The following is a 24,435-nucleotide window of genomic DNA, read 5'->3' as shown; positions in this document are numbered from 1 at the left end:
AATAGAACAATCTGGCTGACCTGTTGGGGTTTTTTTGTTGTTTGTTCTTGTTGTTTTATTTTTGCTGAATTTGCCCTAGGTTGGTTCTTACTTGAAATCGCCAAAGTTCCCCATTTGGATTGTTGGCAGCGAAACTCACCTCACTGTCTTTTTTGCCAAGGTATGATAGATGGATATTTTGTTTTTTGTTATAAGACTTCAGGCATACGGTTACCAAATATGGCCTTATTAAGTTGATATCTTTGTATAAACTTTATTAAATCTCATAGGCCTTTTCAAAAATTACAATAATACATACATCTTCATTTTGCTGCGTGTATTTTTGTTAGCTAATTTTAGAATCATTTCAGTTATAGTTATTTACCTTTTATAACTCTGCACCTTTCATTTCTAAAGTTTCACAAAAGTTGTTGATGTAATGGGAAGACTAAATGACTAAAAAATCCAGGATGCTTTACTAATAGAAATAAAAAAATAATCTATGCAGTATTAAACAATTATATTAGCCATATCAGTAATTAAACTAGCAATAATACAGAACTGATGTTTTGTGGTTTGTAAGCTCTTTCCTCACAACAGCTGTGTGAGTCAGATAGTATATTATTATCATCTCCATTTTGCAAATGGAGAAACTAAGACTTATAGAAATTAGATACCTACAGTAAGGGTTGAAACTAGATTAGAACCAAGATCATTTGATTCCAAGTCTGCGATTCTTTCCATGTGATCTACTATAACCCTATCATTTTACAGATGAGGAAACAGATCCAGGGAGATATCAAGTGACTTTTCCATTGTCACACAGGTAGTAAATGTCAGAGACAAGATTCAAACCCAGGTCCTCTGACTCAGAGTCAGGAATCACTATGGTAGGGCAGAAAAGACAGAATATGAAAACAATAAGATTGGAGTCAGGAGCATTCTGAGTTTGAATTCTGCCCTTGGCGCAGCCTGTATGAGGATGGGCAAATGATTTCCTCTTTGTGCCTCAGTTTCCTCATACATAAAATGGTGAGAATGAATGAATGAAAAAGCTGTTTGGTGCTTCTTAATATGTCTGGCTACATGATAGAGATGTAAATACAGAAGACACAGTCTCTTCCCTCAAAAAACTTACATTCTAATAGGAGGAAACAACACATAGGAAAATGTTGGCTATGGAAGGGTGGTTTGGTCAGGGAAGTCACAGGAATGGTTGGACAGAGCCTTAGGGAAGTCTAATGACATAACCTCTTCAGGAGCACTATTGCCATGGATTTGATCATTGTTTCCAGAGCTAGGAGAAGAAAGGAAATATGCACAGCAACTTGGAAGGAAGATTGTTGGGATTAAACTTGATTGAGGATCTAGGCCATCAATAGGAAGGAAGGAAGGAGGGAGGGAGGGAGAGAGGAAAGAAGGAAGGAAGGATGGATTTATTAGACCGTGTATGCAAAGCACTGTGCTGAGTTTTGAGATACAAAAAGAAAAGTAAGACAGTCCCTGCTCTCAGGGAGCTCACATTTTAATGAGGGAGACAACATTTGTGGAAGGTTTCAGCTGCAAGTCAGATGGAAGGGTCTCAGGGTGTTAGGGTACAATAGCACAATAGATGATGATTTCTCTTCTTCAATAAAATTATAGTCAATTTCTGATGTTGATCCATTTGATAATGCCAAGGACTTTCTTAACAAGAATTTTCTTTCCTGGGCCTTTAGTAGCTATGGCTGTATGTATTATATGCAGGATCAATTGCTAGGCTGCATCTCTTTAGAGATTGATTCCCAGGATGATGGCTAAGAGCATTATGCTAGAAACATCACTTTTTCCAAGACTTTTGGGTTCAGAGTCCTAGACTGTTTCTATCGGGGTCTGAGGGGAGATGGTGATCAAGGGGTTCATGGTTTGATTTGCCTGGCATATGCCTCCTTTTTCTTCCTCAGGGTGCTTTGCTGCTTCAGTTAGACTAGCTTGGCTACCCTGTGTGTGACAGTTGATTGGCAGCTGATGGAGATGGCGGCCCCTGGACTGGAAGCAGGACCAGTTGTTTGGGCAATTCTGCCACTAACAAGGCTCTTGTATTAAACCCTGGGATAGTAGTAAGTAGTCTGCACTATCCCCATTTTGCAGATAAGGAAACTGATGTAGACAGAGGTTAAGTGACTTTCCGAAGGTCACACAGCCATTAAGTGTTTGAGGCTACATTTGAACTCGGGTCTTCCTGACCCCAAGTCCAGCACTTTATATATATACAGTGCCACCTAGCTGCCTCTGGTGGTGCAGTAGTTCTTTTTAAATAGGTAGTTAGGTAGGAAGATAGACAGACAGACAGACAGACAGACAGATAGATAGATAGATAGATAAAAACATAGAAAGATATATAGATAGAAACATAGAAAGACAGAAAGAAGTATTCAGATTTTACTACTTATATGACCTTAGACAAATCTCTCAGTTTCCTCATATGTAAAATGAGGAATTTCACTAAATGATTTCTTGGGTCCCTTCCAGTTCTAGATCTGTGATCCAAAGTTGTAGGCTATGCTTTATTTATTCTTATTTTCTTTCATGTAAATTTTCCAGTTAACTAGCATCTTTTCTTGAGAATTCATGTAAGAAGCAAAGCCAATCATGTCATCCATCATCTCTTAGGAAAATGAAATTAACTTCTTTTATGATCATTAAAAATAAAAAATTCTGAGTACCTTTTAAGTAAGAAAAAGAAATAACCATAAACAAGGAGGACACTTAAAGTTTCAATGGAGACAATGTTAGGTAACAGTAAATGTGTGACACAGTCCTGTAAAAATAGTATTGGGAGTGTTAAAACTCAGGATAAGTTGAGGCTGGTGAGGGAAACTAAAGTGAACAGAAAAGTTTTGTTTTTTAGTTATGCTTCATTTTTTTTATTTCATCATAGGATGAATTTGTTTGGTCTTTTATGAAGCTTCCTGCAGTCTTGTTTTTCCTTCCACTACTTCTGACTGTTTTTTGAGATAATGTGCTCACAGTCAACCGTCCTTCATGAGATGTTAAAAATGAGTTATACTTCCAACCAGTGTTGGCTTGAGCTGCCATATGTTTTGGCTTTGTAGAGATTAATTTACGTAGGTTAAATGACCTTTGAAAGTGGTAGTCCATGTCTTTGCCTTTTCTTTTATGGATTTCCCATCACTTAAAACAGGTCAAATTGGGGTTGCCACAGTTGTATACTGTATCTTCTCATTTTAATTCATTCCTCTAGTTTCATATTGAGTTTTGTCTTTGTTCCAACAGGTAGGGTAGCCTCACTGTACACAAATAACTGACTGGGAGATAACTCCTGTATTTGTAATTAGCCCTTTTCTCTCTGTCATAACCAGTTCCATTTTTTAATGATGTTATTTGGTGCTCTAATGTTTCCTCCCACTCTGGAAGAAAGCATTCTTGATGTAGTTGTGAGACTTCTTTATAGTCTATAAGCCTTTGACTTCTCTCATTTCTCTTTCCTGACCCATGTTTTGCAACCTTTTCACTGCCAAATATGTGAATCAGTAATTGATACTCACTGTCATTATGTCATCTCTATTCACGCAATACTAAACTCCTTTTGATGTACACTACTGTATTGAAATTGCAGTCATAAAAGCCACCAGTGACTTCCTAATTGTCAGTGCCGAGTAATCAGTACTCATTTTCTTACTCTAATTTGGAAGACCCTAGGATTCTAGACTGGACTTTTCTGTTCTTCCCCCACTCATCTTATCTACTTTTCAGCTTTCATTTCTGTGAAGGTGATCTCCACATCTCCAGCCTTGACCTCTTTCCTAAGCTCCAGACAAACATTTCTGACTTCCAGTTAGTCATCTCCACCCAAATATCCCACCATTATCTTAATTCCAACATACCTAAAGTAGAATTCATCATTTTGTTCTGAAATCCTGATGTCCCTGCCTTCCTTTCTCTACCAGTGATACTAACATTCTCTCCCAAGCACTAGAATTCATAACCTAAGAATCATTTTTAACTTCCATATAATTTGTCCTATACACTCAATCCCTCTCCAAGTCCTGTAGATTCTTCCTCTACCATATGTTAAGCTTCCCTTCCTTTCTTACCATTCCCCTGTAACCATCCTATTTCAGGTCCTCCTGGCCTGTTATCCTAGCAAGAGATCTTCTGAACTATATGTGTTTGACAGATGATGTATGAATATGATTGTGTCACTTCACTGCTTATAAATATTCTGTAACTCCCCCCTGTCTTGAAATAAAAGCAACACATCTTAGCCTGGCATTTAAGGCTTATCCACTGTAATTCTAACCTTCCCTTTCAGCATGCTGCTCCCCTCATTCTGTGCATAGACAGGGTGGTTTGTTCTCCATTTCCCAAACATTCCTGATGCTTTGTGGTCTCTTGCCTTTGTCTCTTGTTCCTTTAGGCTGGAAATAATTTTTTCTGATCACTGCCTATACAAATCCTACCCTTGCTTGAAGGCCAGACACTATTGTCACATATTCCGTAAAGTCTTCCTTCAGTCTCCTTCTCCTTTCTCTCTGCCCATTCCCTTTCCCCAAGCTGGAAGTAATTTCTTCTTCCTCTGATCTCATAGCACTTTCATTCTTCCTGCAGGTCAGGTATCCCGTGAACTTTGCCTTCCAGAGTCCCACAGTTCTTAACATAGACATACCATTATAGTAAAGGAATGGCTCCAAGGATTTTTTCAGGGACTGACCTATGGTCCTTTGATCAGAGTCATTCCCCATGGGTGCAGACGAATCAGATCCAGAGCAGCAGACATTAAAGGCACAAAAACACATAAGATACCCTAAGGATCTGGAGAGCAAAATTCTTCTGATACCTGCTTCTGATTCTCAGACTGAGGGTTCACAGGAGAACTTATTAATTCATATATGAGAGCCCCACGTATGGACTCTTACTAATAAATTAGGTCCATAATATAACCAGAATTCTCACCAAGCTTCAGTCTTGATCTGTCTGTATATATGTCTCCCACTTCTCCCTCTCCCTCTTTCTTTTCCTCTGTGAGGTGGATATATGATCAGTACCAATTATAATGAAGTACAGGACACTGTATAGTTTATTTTATAGTTCTTGATTTTGTTTTACTGAGTGTTGTTCCAAGAAAAGAGAACTTAGTATTCTTTATTATGTGGGAGTTATAGTTGTTACTGTATATAGTTATGACTAGGTTTTTATAATCATTTCCTAGGCCCTGGTTAGAATCACAGCTCTATCATAACAGTTACAAAACTATATTGAACTAATAACATTCTAAAGTAAGGTTCCTTTTTCAGTTTTTTTTTTAAATTTTGTCCCAAACTGGCAAAGCAGTTCTTTAAATTAATATTTAGTAATTCTTTCTAAAGTAAATATATGTGGCTAACAAACCTTATCACATCATATAGGCTCTAAATAGTTTGTTTAAAGTTAATGCTCATGGTTGGTTGATGTAGACCATGAAAATGTAATTGTGTGTGCCCTAAGATGAACAAGAAAATTGTTTCCTTTTGGGGAAATGATCACTTATACATATGTTTTGTGTTTTCTCTTTAAGATGAGGTGTTTAACTCCTAAAATTGTAGTGGTGAACTTCTAGGAAATGTTGGTTGTACAATTTTATGATTCTCAATTTGGGTGCTGACCCATGCACTTAATGAAGTTATGATTGCATACATTTGAGAAGTCCAGTTGATGGCAAATTAAGTTGAGCTTATTTCCTACCACAATATTATACATAATGGGGACCTGCCCTTGAGGAATGGAAATGAAGGTGTTGTTTATTCCATGTTAATGGAAATCCTTGTTTTCTGAGCTGCATGACAAAAGAACAAGTAGAATAATTTCAATAGATACGGAGTGAGAAGGGAAATTTTGGTCAGTTTAATTTGAAATTCACAGTTATAAAAGTACACCAAGATTCCATTGGTAGCTTTAAAAATTACAAAGGAAAAATTCATAAATGACTAATTGCAGTAGCTAGTCCAGGAATTTACATAAAATAGTCATATTTGAATCTTTGCTTTTACAAACAGTATTTTATCTTTTCTAAAATTATATAATTAATTTGCCATACTCTTGTTTCATATTGATAGTTGAAATCTATGCATGTATGGATTTTTTTTTCCTGCCAGATCTTTGAAGTTGCCCAATAAGAGCACTTAGATGACCAAGGGAAAAAACATTTTTTCTTTAATTTATTCTGTTAAAGTATGATGAGTCAGAAAAATTATTGCCCTTCTTTGTTAGCAATGTACATCTGTTTTTCACAGATTTTTTTAATAAAAAAAAACCCCACAATTCACAAGTAGGTGATAAAACCCAAGTCATAAAAATCTTGTTTTTAGAGTAAGTTTTAAAAAGATATGGCCTGAACTATTACAGAAGTACTTTGACTGTTGGTCAGCATTAGTCTACCCATGTAGTAATATTATTGACAAAGACCTGAAATGTTGTTGTGCCATGAGGCATGAACAAAAAGTAAATTGATCAAAACCCAGTGGAATATCGGGAAGTAGCTCTGCCACATCTCACTTTATTGACTCACTGTTTGATCATCAGCAATGTTGCTTTCTGTTCTGCTGTTCCCAATAAGTAAAATACATTGTTTTGCACTGAAATATTTTGAACAGACTAAAGAACTGAACTTTGTAATTCTGGGGTGATATTATTAACTATCATTAGGGCACACTGTAGCAGTGGAGGAAGGTTGGTATTCTTTTGTATTTCTCCTTATGGCAAAATTGTCAACAACACTTGCAGATACCTGTAATTAATTAAAAAAAAATTAATAACGTCTTTCCATGTCCTTGGCTGAGTTTGTAGGAAATTAAAATCTATACATTTGTAAAGGATGCTACCAAATAGGTGATTAATGCAAAACAAGGCAACTTTTTTTTAAAAAAATACAATTAGTGCATTCTTTTCATAATAGTTATGCTTTGTTTGATATAGTTTCATAATTGCACTTCACTTGTAATAAAGTTTGCAACTTTAGTAACATCTGGCCATTTTTACATAATTTTTATCCCTAAAGATAGAGATAAAGTCTCCATGGAGAATTAATAGTTCCCATAGGTTTAATTTCTCATATCTTCAAATGACTCAGATCTATATATTCAGCCCCTAGATTCAAGCCTTGGCCTTCTGAAGTGATCCAGCAGCACCCCCTCCCCCAGACTCTCAGCTGAAGCACCCCTCCTCATATTTCACTGAAAAAAACAAGGCCATTTGACAAGAGTTCCTCCTTTTCCCTCTTCCTCATCTCATGTCATTGAGATGCCTTTCCCTGTTATCTCCTCCTTCAGCACTATCTCATGAAGAAGTGGCCTTTCTCCTTGCTAAGGCAAAACTCTGTCTATATGCATTCATAATCTCATGACTTCCTAACTTCTCCAGCAGATGGCCCCTCTTATTACCATGTGCTCTGTAATCTTCATTTCTAGCTACAAATTCCTCCCTTATAGCAAAGAAATATGCTTATCTTTCCCTTACCCTTAAAAAAAAATGTTCCATTTGGTCCTACCATCCCTGCTAACTAACTGTACCTACTGCAGAGGCCTTCTGGTCAGCCTCCATCTCTCGTTGCTCTTATCTATCTTCCTCTCACAGGGCTGTAGTGAGGATCAGATAAACTACATTTGTAAAGCACTTAGCCCAGTGTCAGGCATAAAGGAGGCACTTAATAAATGCTTTTGTTTCCTTCCCCCCTTCCCCTTGCCGATTCCCCTTTCTCAGCTGCTAAAGTGATTTTCCTAAAGTAAAGGTCTAACTTATCAGTCCCTACTTAAACTCCATTGGTTCCTTATTACCTTCAGGATCAAATAAAATTTTCTCTTCAGTATCTAAAGCCCTTCACAACCTGGCCCCTTCCTACTTGTACATTTACACTTTACACCCTTTCTCATATTCTAGAATCAAATGACACTCACCTTCTTGTGGTTCCTTGTACACGGCATTCTGTCTCCTGGCTCTGTGCTTTTTCATTGACTTTCTTCCATGCCTTGAATGTTCTCCCTCCTCACCTCTGCTGCCTGGCTTCCCTGGATTTCATTAAGACTCAGTTTAAATCTTACCTTTTGTAGGAGACGTCTTGGTCCCACCTCTTGATCCTCCCACTATATTCCTCTAGGATTACCTTTCATACAAGATAAATGTTGATGTGTTTTTTCCCCCATTAAATTGTAAGCTCTTTGAGGGCAAATACTATATTTTGCCTTTCTTTGTATTGTCAGCACTTAGTATAGCACCGAACACATAGTGTTTATTAAATGCTTGTCAACTGACCAGAAGAAGAGAAAACACTGGTTATGCACCAATAAACGTAACAGAGGTTAGAGAAACAGAAAATTCTATGAAGAACTTAATAGCAAATGAAAACAATATAGTTTGATTCTTAGTAATTTAAGTACAAAGTTGAGAATACTAAAGAATGGTGGAAACTTTGTTGGAAGATATGGATTAAGAATAAGGAATGAGACCAAAGATTTTCATACTACACAGATGTCTCATGTCTACCTATGCATCATGAATACTTTCTTCAAGAAAAGAATGGGATCAGTAAATAACATAAAAAATAAAATTGATTATATTTTAACAGCAAAGTACTTGTCACCAATATGGGAGCTATTCCTGAATCAACTGTCTGTGTAGCCAAGACACTAGCTTACTAGAACAAATATCAGAATTAATATAAAGCTAGATGAAAGAATAAAAATGACCAAAAAATATGCGTGATTAAAATGACTATTTTAAAACAGTTCTAAAACTAAACTATTTAAGCAAGTTACTGATAATAAATGGATTATAGACAGAAGAAAGGAAGTTAAGTGATGTAAATCATTTGTCATAAAAAGGAGACCATATAGCCTAAAATCCACCATAACGAGCCAACATTTAATTTGTTTATCAAATAGAGAGATTTGGCAGTCAAAGGCAATACAGATTTAGAATATTATGAACTCAATAAAATTTTTATACAGAAGGATATTGGAGGATTTAATTAATCAACAAGCATTTTATTAAGTAACTGCAATGTTTCAGTCACTGGGAATAGACAAAAGTTAAAACATTCCATGCCCTCAAGGATTTAGTGTAGCCAGGGGAAATATGTGCATATGCAGGTACAAAATAGATGTAAGGTGATTTGGGGAAAAAGGAATTAGATCATGAAATGTATAGTGTAGAAGATGGCACTTTGAGGAAAGCAAAACATTCTGATAAATGGATATAGAAGGGACTGCATTCTAGGCATTGAAGGATAGCCTGTGTAAAGGCAGAGAGAGGGACTTGGAGTGCCATGTATGAGACTCAACAAGGAGGACAGTGTAGCTGAACCGCATTGTGGTGGACTAATGTGTAATAAGGCCTGAAAGGTAGACTGGGGCCACTTTGTAGGTAGCTTTAAATGCCAAACAGGAGTTTATACAGGGTGTCCCAAAAATCTTAATGCACTTTTAAGCATGAAGAGAAATATAAATGCTATAAACTTACACATTTGAAAGGCTAGTTATTTATAATTTTAAAATATTGTTATACATTGCTGTAGTCAGCTTTTTAACTTTGTAAAACTTTACAGCAATTATTGCCCAGTAACTAAAAGGATTGCATTTCTAACCCTGGCCTTTAGCTAGGATTATCAAAGATATCCAGAGATATGAGGTTTTTGACACATGATACATACATGACAGTTTTGACTTGACCCCAAAGAAAAAGTCTAAGGGATATAGATCAAGTGACCAAGGTGACCAAGCTAAAGGATCTTCTCTTCTTATCTTCCAGTCTGAGAAATTTCTCTTCCAGGAATTGTCACACAAAGTGGCCTGCCCATCTTTATGAAAAATGGTGTTATTTAATAGATGTAACCTCTGCAGTTCAGGAATAAAAAAAATTCTTAAGCATTGCTAAGTAAGATTTCCCATTGCCTATAGATTCTTCAAAAAAGAAAGCCAATGGTGCAAGACTTTTGCTAATGGCATGCCAAACATTAACTGTTGGGGTATCTCACATCGCCTGACTTCTAAGACTTTTCTGTACCTTAGATATGGTAGTTAACTTTGCCACTTAGGTAGAAAATCGCTTCATCAAAAAACATCAACTTGTCAAGAACTTCACTGAAATTTTCTAATTTTGATTTCCTCAGTTGACAAAAGTCTAACCTTGCATAGTTATCTTTTTGTAGCATTTGAACAACTGTGATCTTGGAAGCATGCTTATCGGGTTTCACTGTTAAAATTCTGTGCACTATGATTTAGAATTTTCAATTCAGTGGACTCACGGCTCACGCATTTTTGGGAACTGTCCAAATGCCCTCTCAGTTTAAATCAGTCTCTTCACTTTCTTGCTGTCTCGTCCATCTAGGTTTGTTGTGAATTAAATCAATTATTAGTCTCTTAATTATTATTATTATTAATTATTATTCTTTTTTCTGAATTTCTATGGAGGGGCTTCTTCCTCTTAGTGGGAAATGAATTTTCTTCTTACCACTACTGTGAACTTGAGTTCAGCTGAACAGAGAACACAGCTGACTTTTACTTTAATACTTGCCATCTACAATCAGAGAGACTGAAACAAAAAAAAATTGTTATTCAAAATTCAGAAAACTAAATACAAAAAGAAATTTAAATAATTGAAATTAAAATTTTTTTATAGGAGTAGCATTAATATTTTTGAAATTATTAAAACTTAAAACTGCTCAGAGACTCTTGGGACATCCTGTATTTGATCCTGGAGAGGGGAATGAAATGATCAAATTTTTAGTCAATCCAGTCAGTTTGATAGAACCATGTGGGTCTATCTGGACTGGTGAGAACCTTGAGATACACAGCCCAATTAGAAAGGTATTGAAAATTTTCAGATAAAAGACCTAAATTAGGGTAATAGCTGTTTGAGTAGAGAAAAGAGTTCCCTCATGAGAAATGTTTTGAAGATAGAAATGAAAAAGCTAGCAAGAATGAAGAGTTGAGGGTGACATCAGTGTTGTAAGCTTGGGTGACAAGAGCAGTTGTGGTATGCTTGACCAAAACAGGGAAGTTTGTAAGAAGTTTTGTTTTTTGTTTGGTTTGGTTTTGTGGGGATTTTTAAATTTTTTTCTTTGTTTTTGGCGGGGGCAAGCGGAGAGAGAAGATAATAAATTCAATTTTGCCCACATCAAATTTGAGGGAGGTGTTTGGGATCTAATTTATAATTACTTTGACACTGATGGCAGCCTAACTCAGTGCATCGGTCACCTTCCTCAGTAAGTAATGACAATCATAAAGATTCATGAAAATTGTATAACAGAAGACCAAGACCCCAGTACTTCTATAATTCCATACCTCTTTCTCTTATTAGATTAAAAATAACAAACATAACTTATTTAAAGACGGAGTTAAAGGATTTCATTGTCATGTCATCAGAGCTGTCTCTAGGGTACAGCAGGAGTTTTCTATGAGAAACCCTTTGCTCACCTAGCAGTTGTAGAAGTAATTCAGAAGGGCAGTTAGGAAAGGAGAAAAAAAAATAATTCTGAAAGCTATGATTTAAAAAATAGGCCAAATTACCTATAATTTTTAAAACCCAAAGCTTTTATATGTGTATATTTACATATACTTTTAAAATTAATAAGTAATTTGTAGGTGACTTTAACCATCATATACACATGTAATCAGTTAGAAGTATGTTTTTGTCCAAACCATTCCTTTTTTAATTCCAGATGTTGAATATTGAATGTAATCTAGAGATTGTTGTTACAGGTGTAAAGGGTAAAGTGGTACTTTTGGTGTGATAAATTAGACTGTAAAAAGCTTTATTTATAAGAAATCCATTTTGAAAAGTAAATGCTTTGAAAAGTCATATCCGTATTCCTCTTTAAAGTATATTTTTTTTGTTAACATGACAAAAATTGATTAAAGGGAGTGATGAGTTATAACACTTGATTTCAGTCTTCTGTAATGCCTTTTGATTCTTTGGAAATTCAAAAAATTTTCCTCTACATGTAGATATATTTTAGGTATGGATATTTCCTCCAGTAGAGGATTTTTGACCTGGTTTCCCCTTTTGTCCTTTTTCTGTATCCCTAGATTTTTACTTAGTCTCCCAGAATTGAATTTGGGAGCATTTTTTAGTATCCTTTATTTTCCCTTGAACAGGAAACGTCCTATTACTTTAAGAATACTTTTTAGAATGACAAAAAAAATTTTTTTTAAGAAAATGTGATTAACTAAAACACCATAAAAGTGTCACTGACGTTAAAATTACATTCATAAGTGGTAATTGAAGTCAGTTTGGTTTTTGTCGTGTGAGGGAGTGGTGGAGCTTAAGCTCTCACTGTGTGGCATTACAGCTAGTGATTCAGTTAACAACAACAAAATTGAAACCTACCTTTGGCATCTTGTTTCACTCTTCAGAAGCTGGGTGACTAATTTCCTTAGAAATCCATTTTAAAGTTTCTTTTGATGTGGCTAGAAATGATGAGTTTTACATTCATCCCTTTATTGTCCCCCTTCATGATTACATAGGGACTCTTTGTACGTGTAGAGAGTACTACCTTTGACCTTTCTTATGATGAAGCAGCTTTCTTTTCAGATTGAGGGTACATTAAAACACATTAAGATCTAAACTTTAAAAATATAAAGAAACTAGTTTTATGCCAAAGAGAGAGAGAGAGAGAGACATTTAACCTTTCCTGGGTAAATTGACAGTGTTCTTAGTGTGATATCTGTTACTGGGAGACTAGATAGGATTGTTTCTGCACTCAGACTTTTTTTGTCTGTAACTCACTTATGTAACATTAGAAATCCACCTAAAACCTTTTGCTTTTAATTTTTTGGAGGGAGGAGAGTATGTAAATATTCTCACAATTCGACAGATCCATTTTACCATTTTAGTAAATTTCCCTGCATTTAATGGAGCAAATCTCCATTATAACATTGATTTGAAAAGCCTACAATGTGTTGTAGGATTTCTTTGTTACAGAGAAAGATGTGTTACTGTAGTTGGTAGGCCTGACAACCTGGAGTAAATAATAATGGGATTTTACTGTATTTTAATACCTATGGTGTCATTGGCTTAGTACACTTCCTTTTTTTTTTTTTTGGTAAGAAAAATTTGAGCATTTAAATTTAATACTTTGTCTATATTCTCAGGAGCAATGTAGATTTAGCTAAAAGGGGGCATGTCTGTGTTCATAGATTGGGTACAGAGATATTATCTGACCTCGGATAAGTGACTTCTCAAAATTATAGCAACCTCCATCAGAGGCTATTATAATTGACTATGTAAGTATTTGGAAGAGTTTGGATAGAAAATTATATAAAATGCATATACATAACAATTTTCTAGTACCAAGTTAAAAATGAGCTTCTTTGTTAAAAATCTACATGTGTTTTAAATTCTAAGCTTCATCTCCTCACTGCTTACTATACTTTGGGGATGTATCACTTCATCACCAAGAAAATGAATATTAATTTTCATGTCAGCCCAACTGAAACATAATTTAAAATGTAAATATGATGCAGTACAATAGCATGATGCTTTCCAAACCAAATGTAATAAAATCTTGACTATCAGGAATTTCAGAAAAATCTGCCATTTTGGAATAGTCAGGTTTTTTCCATTCAACTGATTAGCCATTTTGATGGAAATTTTTTTTAAACTGTTACACTTCTGTTTGTCTTAAGAGTATCCTGAACGTAATTTAACCTTTATAACTCAGTCATCATTGTTAACATAGAATCAAGGAATAATAACAGTTATAACATATGTAAAAACAGTTGCAAAGGATGTTAGAAATACTCAAAGAAGTTGAGTGACTTGCCCAAATTCATGGCTGTATCAGGCTATAAAACAGAGATATCCTCATAAACCACTTAGAGCAATTTGTCCCTACTCCATGTGACCCCAACATGATATTTTTTGAGGCCTTGTCCCTGTTGTAGTGTTTTTTTGTCCCTTGTTGGTTATCACTCCCCACTGCCATCAGTGTGCCTACCTGTAGTAGCTTTTCTTCCCACTTCTAATTTGCAACTTTTGATCTATGAGCTTGGATATTGAAGTTTGTTAGCATTGTTGTTGTTTTTCAGTCATGTCCTACTGTTCATGATCCCATTTGGGGTTTTCTTGGCAAAGATCCTAGAGTGATTTGCCATTTCTTTCTCCAGTTCATTTTACAGATGAGGAACTGAGGCAAACAGGATTAAAGTGATTTGCCTACTTTCACATAGGTAGTATGTCTCTGGGGCCAGATTTGAACTCAGGAAGATGAGTCTTTCCAACTTCAGGCCTGGCACTCTATCCACTGTGCCACCTAGCTGCCCTTGTTAGCATACGTATATTAAAATAAAATGGCTAATGTGAGGTGCACCTTTTAGGTGATCATGATCCTTTTATTTGCTTGATTTATGATTCTTGCTATATTGCTGGGTGGGTGAGGTGGCCAGCCTGATTAGATTACTGATAGAAAAAGATTTAATGTTTTGGTGATTTTTAAAAAATTCATCCACTTTGTTGAAACATAATCCTTTGGAACAACTTTTACTTGTATGGTAGAAGTAAGTATTGCAGAGAAAGCATGTTAGCATATTTAAGGCCTTATCTTGAATAACATGAAAAATTAAATTAAAAATTCTGGAAATTACCTTTATCTCATAAGCACATTTTAAAAGTCTTATTATGTTTTGTTTGTATTTGGATTTCAAATTGTATTTAACTTCAACTGTGATTGAAACGTTACTCTTTAAATTATTACTCATACCATGTATCCATTTTCCCAATTCACAGATGTAATTTTGATACTCTTGTTCCTTTAATTAGTACTCATTGCCTTATACAATAAAAGTTTGAAACTTGTTAGTTTGGTATTCTTGGCTTGTTATAAGCTGAAAGGCAGAAAAGCAGTCTAGAGCTCTGTACCTCAAAGTTCTCATTTTGAATCTTAACCTCAGATACCTCTTAGCTGTGTAACTCTTAACAAACAACTTAGGCTCTCTGAGACTTAGTTTTCCTTATCAGTAAAATAAATATAATAATAGTACCTCACAGAACTATCCATGAGGATTAGTTGAAATAATTTATGTATATTGCCTTATAAATCATAAAATGTCATATAAATGTGAATTATTATCTTACTGGATATCAAAACTGAACTAAGAACTTCCTGAAAATAACCAGTTCTTCCCCGTACTTTTATTTTCTACAGCTGACATGCTTCTATCTTCCCCTCTTATCTCTCTCTATTGAAATCCCAGCCATCCTTCCAGACACAGCTCAAACTCCAGCTCTTCCTTGAAGCTTGGAATATAACCTAGATTTATAAGGAAGAGCTTTCACACAGCTCAGGGAAGGACTGGGTGACATCTTTTAGCCTAAATTATTACAGAAGAACTGAGCAAAAGGAGGGAGGGGAAGTTCTCAAAAATGAAATTCTGAAAACAAGTCCAGTGAGCTAGAAGAAGAAGGAGTTGTCTAAAGATACTGATGGGAATAATGAACTTTTTATTTTAGTGTTTTGAAGGCATTCTTTTGTCTCTTTCCCCCATCCTCCCATCCACTGGAGAGACAGAGAAAGAAAAGAGGGAGGGAAGCAGTATTTTTCTTAATCAGTTCTCTGGAATCATGCTTGATTAGAGTTCATATATCTTTCAGAATGGTTCATTTTTATGTCAGTTATTCTTCTTGTTCTGTCTTCTTCACCATGCATTAGTTTAGGTCTTCCCATGTCTCTTTGAAACCATCTTCCTCATTTTTCACAGTTCAGTCGTATTGCATTTATTTATATACTAGTTTGTTCGGCCATTCCCCCAAACGATGGGCATAATCCCCTCGATTTCCTTTTTTTCTCTTCATGATGTACTTTTCTTAGTTATTATCCTTCTTGACCTCAATGCAGAATTTGATGCTGTTGATCACCTTCTCTTTCTTCTTAGTGACAGTACTTTTATGAGAGTTATCTTATATATATCTAGTACTCCTCAGTCTCTTTAGCTGGTTTTTCATCTCAGTCATGACTATAACCATGGATATCCCCCAACCCCTGTTTTAGGCCTTCTTCCTTTTTTCACTCTATACCAGGGGTGGGGAACCTGCAGCCTTGAGGCCACATGTGGCCTCTAGATCCTTGGATGCAGCTTTTTGACTGAGTCCAAGTTTCACTGAACGATCCTTTTAGTAAAGGGAAGTTTGGATTCAGTCAAAGGGCCACACTTGAGGACCTAGAGGGCCCCATGTGGGCTCAAGGCTACAAGTTCTTTACCCCTGCTCTGTACCATCTCATTTAGTAATCTCATCAGTTATCATCGGTTTAATATCCCTATACAGATGATTTCCAGGTATTTATATCCAGCCCTAGTATCTCTCCTGAGCTATAGAACCACATTACCAATTGTCTTCTTGGACATCTCATACAGGATGTCCCATTGGCATTTCAAATTTCGCATGTCCGTCCATAGTAAGCAAATTGCTGACTACATCATAGGATCATCAGTTTAGAACTGGAGACTGTGTAAAGGCTATCAGTAATCAGCTAGCTTAAATTGGGAGATGTGATTGCTAAGTTGTTAATGATCTTTGAAAGATTATGGAAAATTATAGAGGTGCCATAGCACTAGAAAAGGATCAACGTCCTCATTTCGCAGAGGGGAAGAGAATGAAATCAGAAAAGTATGAACCATTTAACTTTACTTCATGCCCCATTAGAATTTTAGATTTATCTTATCAAAGACATCCCCAAAGCCTAGCTTAATTTCTTGCATATAGTAGGCATTTTAAATGCAAGTTGCTTGAATAATGAGTATCTTGAAAAGGAAGTGGTGTTCAAAAGAGCCTAGTACAGCTTCTTCAAGAACATCTCATACTGGGACCAAATTTAAATGTTCCATTAATCAAAAAAAATTTGTTAAGCATTTATCACGTCCAAGATACGGCACTCAGCAGAATCTTGGGATACGGAGAACAGCGAAAACAGTTTCTTCCCTCAAAATACTAACAAACTAAGTACAAGATACATATAAAGTAAGGGGCAGCTAGGTGGAGCAGTGGGTAGAGCACTGGCCCTGAAGTCAGGAGGACCTGAGTTCAAATCCAGCCTCAGACCAAACACTTGACACTTACTAGCTGTGTAACCCTGGGCAACTCACTTCACCCCAATTGCCTTAAAAAAAAAACAAGATACATATAAAGTAGATGGGAGGGAAAGTGAGAGGAAGCTGTAGAGAACTAGAAAGGCCTCCTGCAGACATCAGGATTAGAGCTGAGTCTTGAAAGAAGCCAGGGAAGCTAAAAGGTGGAGGTGAGTGGTGAGCAGAGCATTCTAGGCATGGGTGACAGCTAGTGCAACAGCATAGAGGCAAGAGATGGTACCCTGTTTGAGCAACAACAAATAGACCAGTGCTCAAGATTATAGTGTGGAGGGGAAGTAGTAAGGGACTTAAAACAAAGGGCTAAGATGGTTTGCGATGGAAAAACACTAGAGGCTTTCCTATTAAAAATGAGTAAAACTAGGACATATCTTTCTTTTGTAAATGATGTGATTGTATACTTAGGAAAACCCCAGAGAATCAGCAAAGAAACTAATTGACATGCTTCAGCAAGGCAGCAGGATATAAAATAAATCCACAAAAATCAGCATTTCTAAGCGGTACTAACAAAAACCAGGAAGAGGCAATAAAAGAAATTTCATTCAAAATAACAACCAAGTACATAAAATATGTGGGAGTTAACCTACCAAGATAATTTTAATCTTGAATACTACTACAAAACACTATATATAGAAATATTTTGAGACTCAATTGGAGAGCTGTTCACATTGCTGGTGGAGTTATAAACTGATCCAACCATTCTGGAGAACAATTTGAAACTATGCCCAAAGGGCTATAAAAATGTGCATACCCATTGACCCAGCAATACCACTTCTAGGGGCTGTATCCCAAAGAAATCATAAAAATGGGAAGAGGACCCACATGTACAAAAATGTTTATAGCAGCTCTTTCTGTGGTGGCAAAGAATTGGAAATTGAGGAAATGCCCATCAATTGGGAAATGGCTGAACAAGTTGTGGTATATGTTAGGACTTCTTTTTTTTTTTTTTGTGAGGCAATTGGGGTTAAGTGACTTGCCCAGAATCACACAGCTAGTGTTTGAACTCAGGTCCTCCTGACTCTAGGCCCAGTGCTCTATCCACTGCCCCACCTAGCTGCCTCAAAGTTGTGGTATATGAATGTAATGGAATACTATTGTGCTATAAGAAATGTTGAGCAGGCCGGCTTCAGAAAAACCTGGAAAAACTTATATGGACTGATATAGAGTGAAATGACCAGAACCATTGTACACAGTTAACAGCCACATTGTACAGTGACTGACTTTGATCGATTTAGCTCTTCTTAGCAATGCAAGGATCTAAGACAGCTCCAAAAGACTCATGATGGAAAATGCTATCTACATCCAGAGAAAGAATTATGGATTATGAATGCAGATCAAAGCATGTTATTTGCTCTCTTTTTTTTTCTTTCTTTTTTCTCGTGGTTTCTCTCATTGGTTCTAATTCTTCTTCACAACATGACTAAAGTGAAAACAGGTTTAATATGAATATATAGAGAGCCTTTATCAAATTGCATGGTGGGGAGAGATGAGGAGAAAATTTGGAACTCAAAATCTTAAGGAAGTGAATGTTGACAACTTAAAATTAATTAATTAATTAATTAATTAAAAGGAAAACAAAAATTTAAAATTCAAAATATGGATGAATTGACATGATCATATGACACCAAAATTTATTCCCCAGTTAGTAGTCAAAAGATATGAGCAGGGGCAGCTAGGTGGCGCAGTGGATAGAGCACCAGCCCTAGAGTCAGGAGGACCTGAGTTCAAATCCAGCCTCAGACACATAACACCCACTAGTTGTGTGACTCTGGGCAAGTCACTTAACCCCAATTGCCTCACCAAAAATAAATAAATAAATAAAGATATGAACATACAGTTTCAAAAGAATTTCAGATTTTGAGTGTCTGTGAAAACACGTTCTTCCAATCACTAAGAGAAATGCAACTTAAAACAATTTTGAGTTGTCACTTTTAAGCCATATAAATTAGCAAATATTAAAGATTAAAGTGGTCAATATAGGCATTCTTATCCAGTTAGTGGAGCTATCAAGTGATCGTTGGATCACTGGGTTCTAGTTTGTAATTATATGAGAAAAATTATTAAATCTGGAGTTTATAATCTTTTTTTGTGTCATGGACCCCTCTCAGAAAAATGTTTTTAAATGCATAATTATAAAGGATTACAAAGGATACCGGTTCCATTAAAATAGCATTGTAAAATATTTTAAAACAAGTTAGTAAACCTCAGATTAAGAGCCTGTGCACTATTAAATTGTCCCTACTCTTTGATCCAGTGATCTTGGGAAGCAGACACACAAAGATCCATCATATAACGAAACAGTCATAGCAGCACCCTTTGTGGAGTAGTCGAAAAAACTATGAATTCATAGATTGTTACTGAGGAATAAAAACTTATAAATATGAGGAATTCAGAGAAACATGAAAAGATTTTAACAGACTTAGTGAAATAATCTAAACCAAAGAAACCAAGCTGAGTGACTACAGCAATGTAAATGAAGTGATCACTAAAAGGACATTCAACTCTAACTAACGGAAAAATGATAAAAATCTCAGAGAAAAGAAAAGAAAACGTACTTTCTCCTCCAGAGTAGAAAAGTGGGGGAATTACTAGGGTGAAGTATTGTATGCATTGTTAGAGATATATTTTGTATGTTACACATATGTTACTTAATTTTCTTTGTTCTGTGTAGTAGGGATGGGAGAAGACTATAACGACAAAAGCCATCCGTTAATATTTTAAATGTTGAAGAATGACAATCTATCTTTAAAGAAACTTTGCTGACTTGCTTTTTTTTAATTATATTCATAGCAACCTGATTAAAAGGAACTGAGTTATAAGTTGACCCATTAGTTTGGTCAGAAATAGAGTAGCTAAACATTAGAATAGGTTATCTAGAATAGTGAGATACTTCATCCCTAGATATTTTTAAAAGTAGGCTTTTTAAAAATCCACCTTTAAAAATTATGTAGGCATTTGTTTGGCCTGTGGGAAGGATTCCAGGTCATACTACCCTTTCAGCTACATAATTTTAGAATGTTTGGAAGTTAAATAAAAAAGCCAACCTCATTTGGAGAAGACTTGAAAAGTTAAGGTCATCTGATGAAAATGGGTACAAGGAAGGAATTACATCAGATGGTGGTAATGACTATAATACAGTAATAAAAAGGCCTCTTCTTTGAATGGTTCTTCCTGCCCACTTTCTTCTTTACTCCAGTCTTTCAGGGAGCTAGAAGCTTTACTACTGCTAGAGAAAAAATCCCAAGAATAAACTCTTTTCCTCTTTACTTATAAGTTACCATATACTATGAGAGGACCCTAGACTAGTAGCCCACATTTGTACTTGCTTTTGACAATAATAGTGAGATTAAGACATCTTGCATTGTCTAATTTTTTCCTGTACTGAGATGATAATATAAAAAACTGGGTCAGATTGACGGTACAGTTTTTTGTCGTGGTTGTTCAGTTGTGTTTTAGTTGTGTCCAACTCTTCGTGACTCCATTTGGGGTTTTCTTGGCAAAGACAATGGAGTGGTTTGCCATTTTCTTCTCCAGCTCATTTTACAGATGAAGAAACTGAGGCAAACCGCATCAAGTGATTTGCCCAGAGTCACATAGCTAGTGTCTGTCTTAAATCGTACAATACTGTATGTTATAATATAGTTCAAAACTATATTCTCTGAAAGTAGTACAGTGACCTAGTATATTATACATTCTAATAACATTTATGAATATTAAATATTATGACTCTAATCATAATCCACTTTATTCTAGTTTAAATTGTATTTGTATCCATCACTAAAGAGCGTTATAATCAGGTAGCTATATTATCAAGTGAAATTTTATTTAAATCATGATACTTTAGGAACAGAGGGTGTTTTGTAATGCTTCTTACTTCTTTTGGTTTGGTTTTTAATAATTTTAGAATCTTGTCTCCCAAGTTAGAATGCAGTTTCTATTATCATTCTTAAATTAAGGTTTTTTAATTTTCTTTGCTCAGAAACAGAATGCCATTGTTAAAGTAAAAAGGTACATCTGATACAGACTTTAAAGTGGTTTTGGATCATGAACTACTTATACTGTCATTATGGCTGTGAACTCATCCAGACATTGTGGATGACATTTTGGAATTATGTAGGAAAAATAACTAAACTGTTCATTCCCTTTCATCCATGGATCTCACTATCAGACATATGCTCCAAGGTCAAAGATAGCATGTAGAAACATGCCATGGGAAGTCAGTAGATATATATTGTTGTTAACAGGTTTAACAGCTAGCTAGTTGCTTCATTACCCTCAGCAGGAATATACGAACCTCCATCACTCTTCTCTTCTTCTTCGTGCCATTATTAGATGGTCTCTCACCTAATATCACCTGTGCATCCATATATATGATTCTTGACTTTACATGAAAGCAGGTCTTTATGATCCTCTTTAGGAAGAGTTGCGTATTTGTTTCTCAGTCCCTGTGCTTAGTGGTCCTTTCCTTTCTCCTTTGGGACAATCTTACAACCTCCTAACACAATGCTTCTTAAGAATTTTTTTCTTGGGACAGCTAGGTGGTGCAGTACATAGAGCTCCAGCCTTGGAGTCAGGAGGACCTGAGTTCAAATCTGGCCTCAGACACTTGATACTTACTAGCCAAGTGTCACTTAACCCCAATTGCCTCACCAAAAAAAAAATTTTCTTCTTTGTTTTCACCTTACAATTATTTTTCAAGAAACGCCTCCTTCCCCCTAATAACCGAAAAGAAGAGACTCCATTAGTCAATCAACTACCAATTATTAAGCACCTCCTCTGCTGGGAATACAAATACAAAGAACGTAACATTCCCTGCTTGCATGAAGCTTTGCGTTCTAATGGGGAGACAGAAAGTCTGTCCATAAATATATATGGAGTAAGTATAAAAAGAGTAAATATAAGACGTGTGTGGCACTTGAGCTGCTTCTGAGAGTCAGAGGTAAAGAGGGACTGCATTCTAAACACGTGACACAAAACTCCCCAGAGAGGAGCAAGTATCCAAAAGGAGAGAGTAGTCCACATTGGCAGATGCAACAGTCAATTGAGAAAGATGAGGAGGAGAAAACACCATTTGAGGAGGATGCTCAGGCCAACCATCTCTTCATTTCCCAGCTAGCTGCACACTTCTTGGACTTCTCCATCAAGTCCCTCCCCCAACCCCAGTAGCTTCCCTTCCTCTCCCCCCTTTTCAACTTTTGTGTGTTGTTTTCTCCCATTAGGTTATAAACTCATTGACGGCAAAGGCTGTCTTTCTTTTTTATATTTGTATCCCCAGTGCTTAACACTGTGTTTGGCATGCAGTAGGCATTTAACTGACTGACTGCATTTCTTGGTAGTGACTCCTGTGGAGAACTGTGCAGTTCTCATTCTCTCACTCCCTCACTCTCTTGCTTCTCTCCCCTCTCCTTCCATTCTCCTCTCTTTCTTTTCCCCCTCTCTTTCTCTTTCTCTTCCTTTCTCTCCCCTCTCTGTCTTTCCTCTGTCCCCCTCCCCTCTCTCCTCCCTCTTTCTCTCCTCTTTTCCCTGTCACTTAAACCTGTTTTTTGATTTAATCATTCTGTACCTCTTCTCATAATTATTTGTATATTTCTCTTCTATACACATGATTATTTGTGTATTTCTTTTCTATACATATCCCTCCCTTTCCCCACCCATCATTAGGTACAGACTCTTTGCAAGCAGAGTCTTATAACTATCTTGTTTCCCCAGACACTAGCATAGTACCTTGCACATAGTAGTAAATTCTTAGAAATTGTCCAATTAAATGGAAAAGAATTGGATAAATTATCTTCAGTGTTATGAATTCATGGAACTTTAGAACTGGAATGGACCAGGTCATTAAGATAAGAAAATTTTATTAATAAAAACATTTATTATTGTTTTATTAAAGTTGAAGAAATTAATTTTAAGAAGTTTAGGGAAGTGCCTTTTAGCAAATCATAGGGAACAAAGAAGCAAATGTTTTCTTATCTCATAATGCAATTTTGATTATTAAGAAGTGACAATAATAGCTGACTTTACTCTCTTTTATGTAAGTTGCATTATGTGGGACCCATCCAATTTGGGCTTATGGCTTAAATTTTGCATTTTGAAAAAAATTGTAAAACTTCTGTTTGGGTTATTCAAGTACATATTTTTAAGATGTTTCACGCTTCTCCACTTCAAGTGGTACATTTGTGAGTTGTACTGTTCTCTTTTGAAAACAAAAAACCTAAGCTATTTTCAGAACTATTAGCTACAAAAGAATATTCAAGATACCCAGTTTTAGAAGAATTCAAAATAGTTTCAATAATCCTTTTTTTAATCTAGATTTTTATCCCTCCTTTTTCATTTCCAACTTGTCTTCCTCGTGATTACCACTTTGTTAAACCTGATCTCTACTTCTTTCTTAACCAGCCCAGAGGTTTTTTTCTAAGTCCTCATCATCTTCAGCTCTCTTTGGAGCATTTGACATTGTTGATCATCCAGTCTTTCTTGAAGGTTTCTCCTCCCTTGGCTTCTATATCATTTTTCTGGCTCTTTTCCAACCTCCTTGTCTTTATTCCTTACTGACTCTTCATCCTTCACCCACTGTAAATATTACAAAATATTTGAGTGTCTACTATGATTTCCCTAATTTTTTAAAAAATTAAACATCTGAACTGTGCAAACCATGGTGAGAAAATAATGTAATTCTTGCCCTGAAGGAACTTAGGTGCTTAGAGGAGAAATAAGATATGTCTAGAGATAAATATAAAGCAGTGTAATTAGAGTAGAGGAGAGGTCAAAATGCTACAAGTAATTTTAGTTAGAGGAGGTCATTTTGAGGCAGGAAAATCAGAAGGAAGGCTTTATGGAGGTGACTCTATCCTGGTCTAGATGTAACATTGCAGTACAATTTTTCAAGATCCCCATGAATTCAGTCAGGATAAAATAAGGGAACACAGTTAGAGGTATAGTTTGGAATTCATAGCATATTAAGAGGGGAAGAATGGAATAAAGTTGAAAATGTTGTGTGGAGCCAGATTTAGAAAACCTTAAATGTCAAGCTTAGAGTGTGTTTTATTATCCTTTGAACACTGGAGAGGTGCCAAAGTGTTTTTGAGCAAGGAGCCATGGAGAAAGGTGTTATGGTCAGAAATATGTATGGGGAACGTTTTCCTGGCAACTTCTTTTTGAAATGGGTTTTTATTGATATATTTTGTTTTTACACTAGCTAGATTTCCTTCTTTGTCACTCTACCCAACAAGCTGTCCCTTGTAATGACATTTTTTTTAAATTAAAAAAGAAAAAAAATTTAGTAAAACCAGTCAGTACAACAACAAAAAAATCTGATATTATATGCAGTGTTTCAATACCTGTGAAC

At 35.8% G+C, this 24,435-nt stretch overlaps 1 protein-coding gene across 1 annotated transcript in view; it reads left to right on the top strand.

Moving 5' to 3' along the window:
* Positions 1 to 24,435, top strand: part of MINDY3 (MINDY lysine 48 deubiquitinase 3) — a 91,084-nt gene that overhangs the window by 36,458 nt on the left and 30,191 nt on the right. Inside the window, exon 10 of the mRNA XM_078149674.1 lies at positions 80 to 160. Within this exon, the coding sequence (XP_078005800.1) occupies positions 80 to 160 (81 nt within the window). The remainder of the gene's footprint in view (positions 1 to 79; positions 161 to 24,435) is intronic.

The sequence above is a fragment of the Phascolarctos cinereus genome, unplaced genomic scaffold, assembly GCF_003287225.1.
Source record: "Phascolarctos cinereus isolate Bilbo 61053 unplaced genomic scaffold, phaCin_HiC Scaffold_1;HRSCAF=81, whole genome shotgun sequence".
Taxonomy (NCBI): Eukaryota; Metazoa; Chordata; class Mammalia; order Diprotodontia; family Phascolarctidae; genus Phascolarctos; species Phascolarctos cinereus.
Note: the sequence above shows the minus strand (reverse complement) of the source record. Positions and strands in the feature narration are given on the sequence as shown.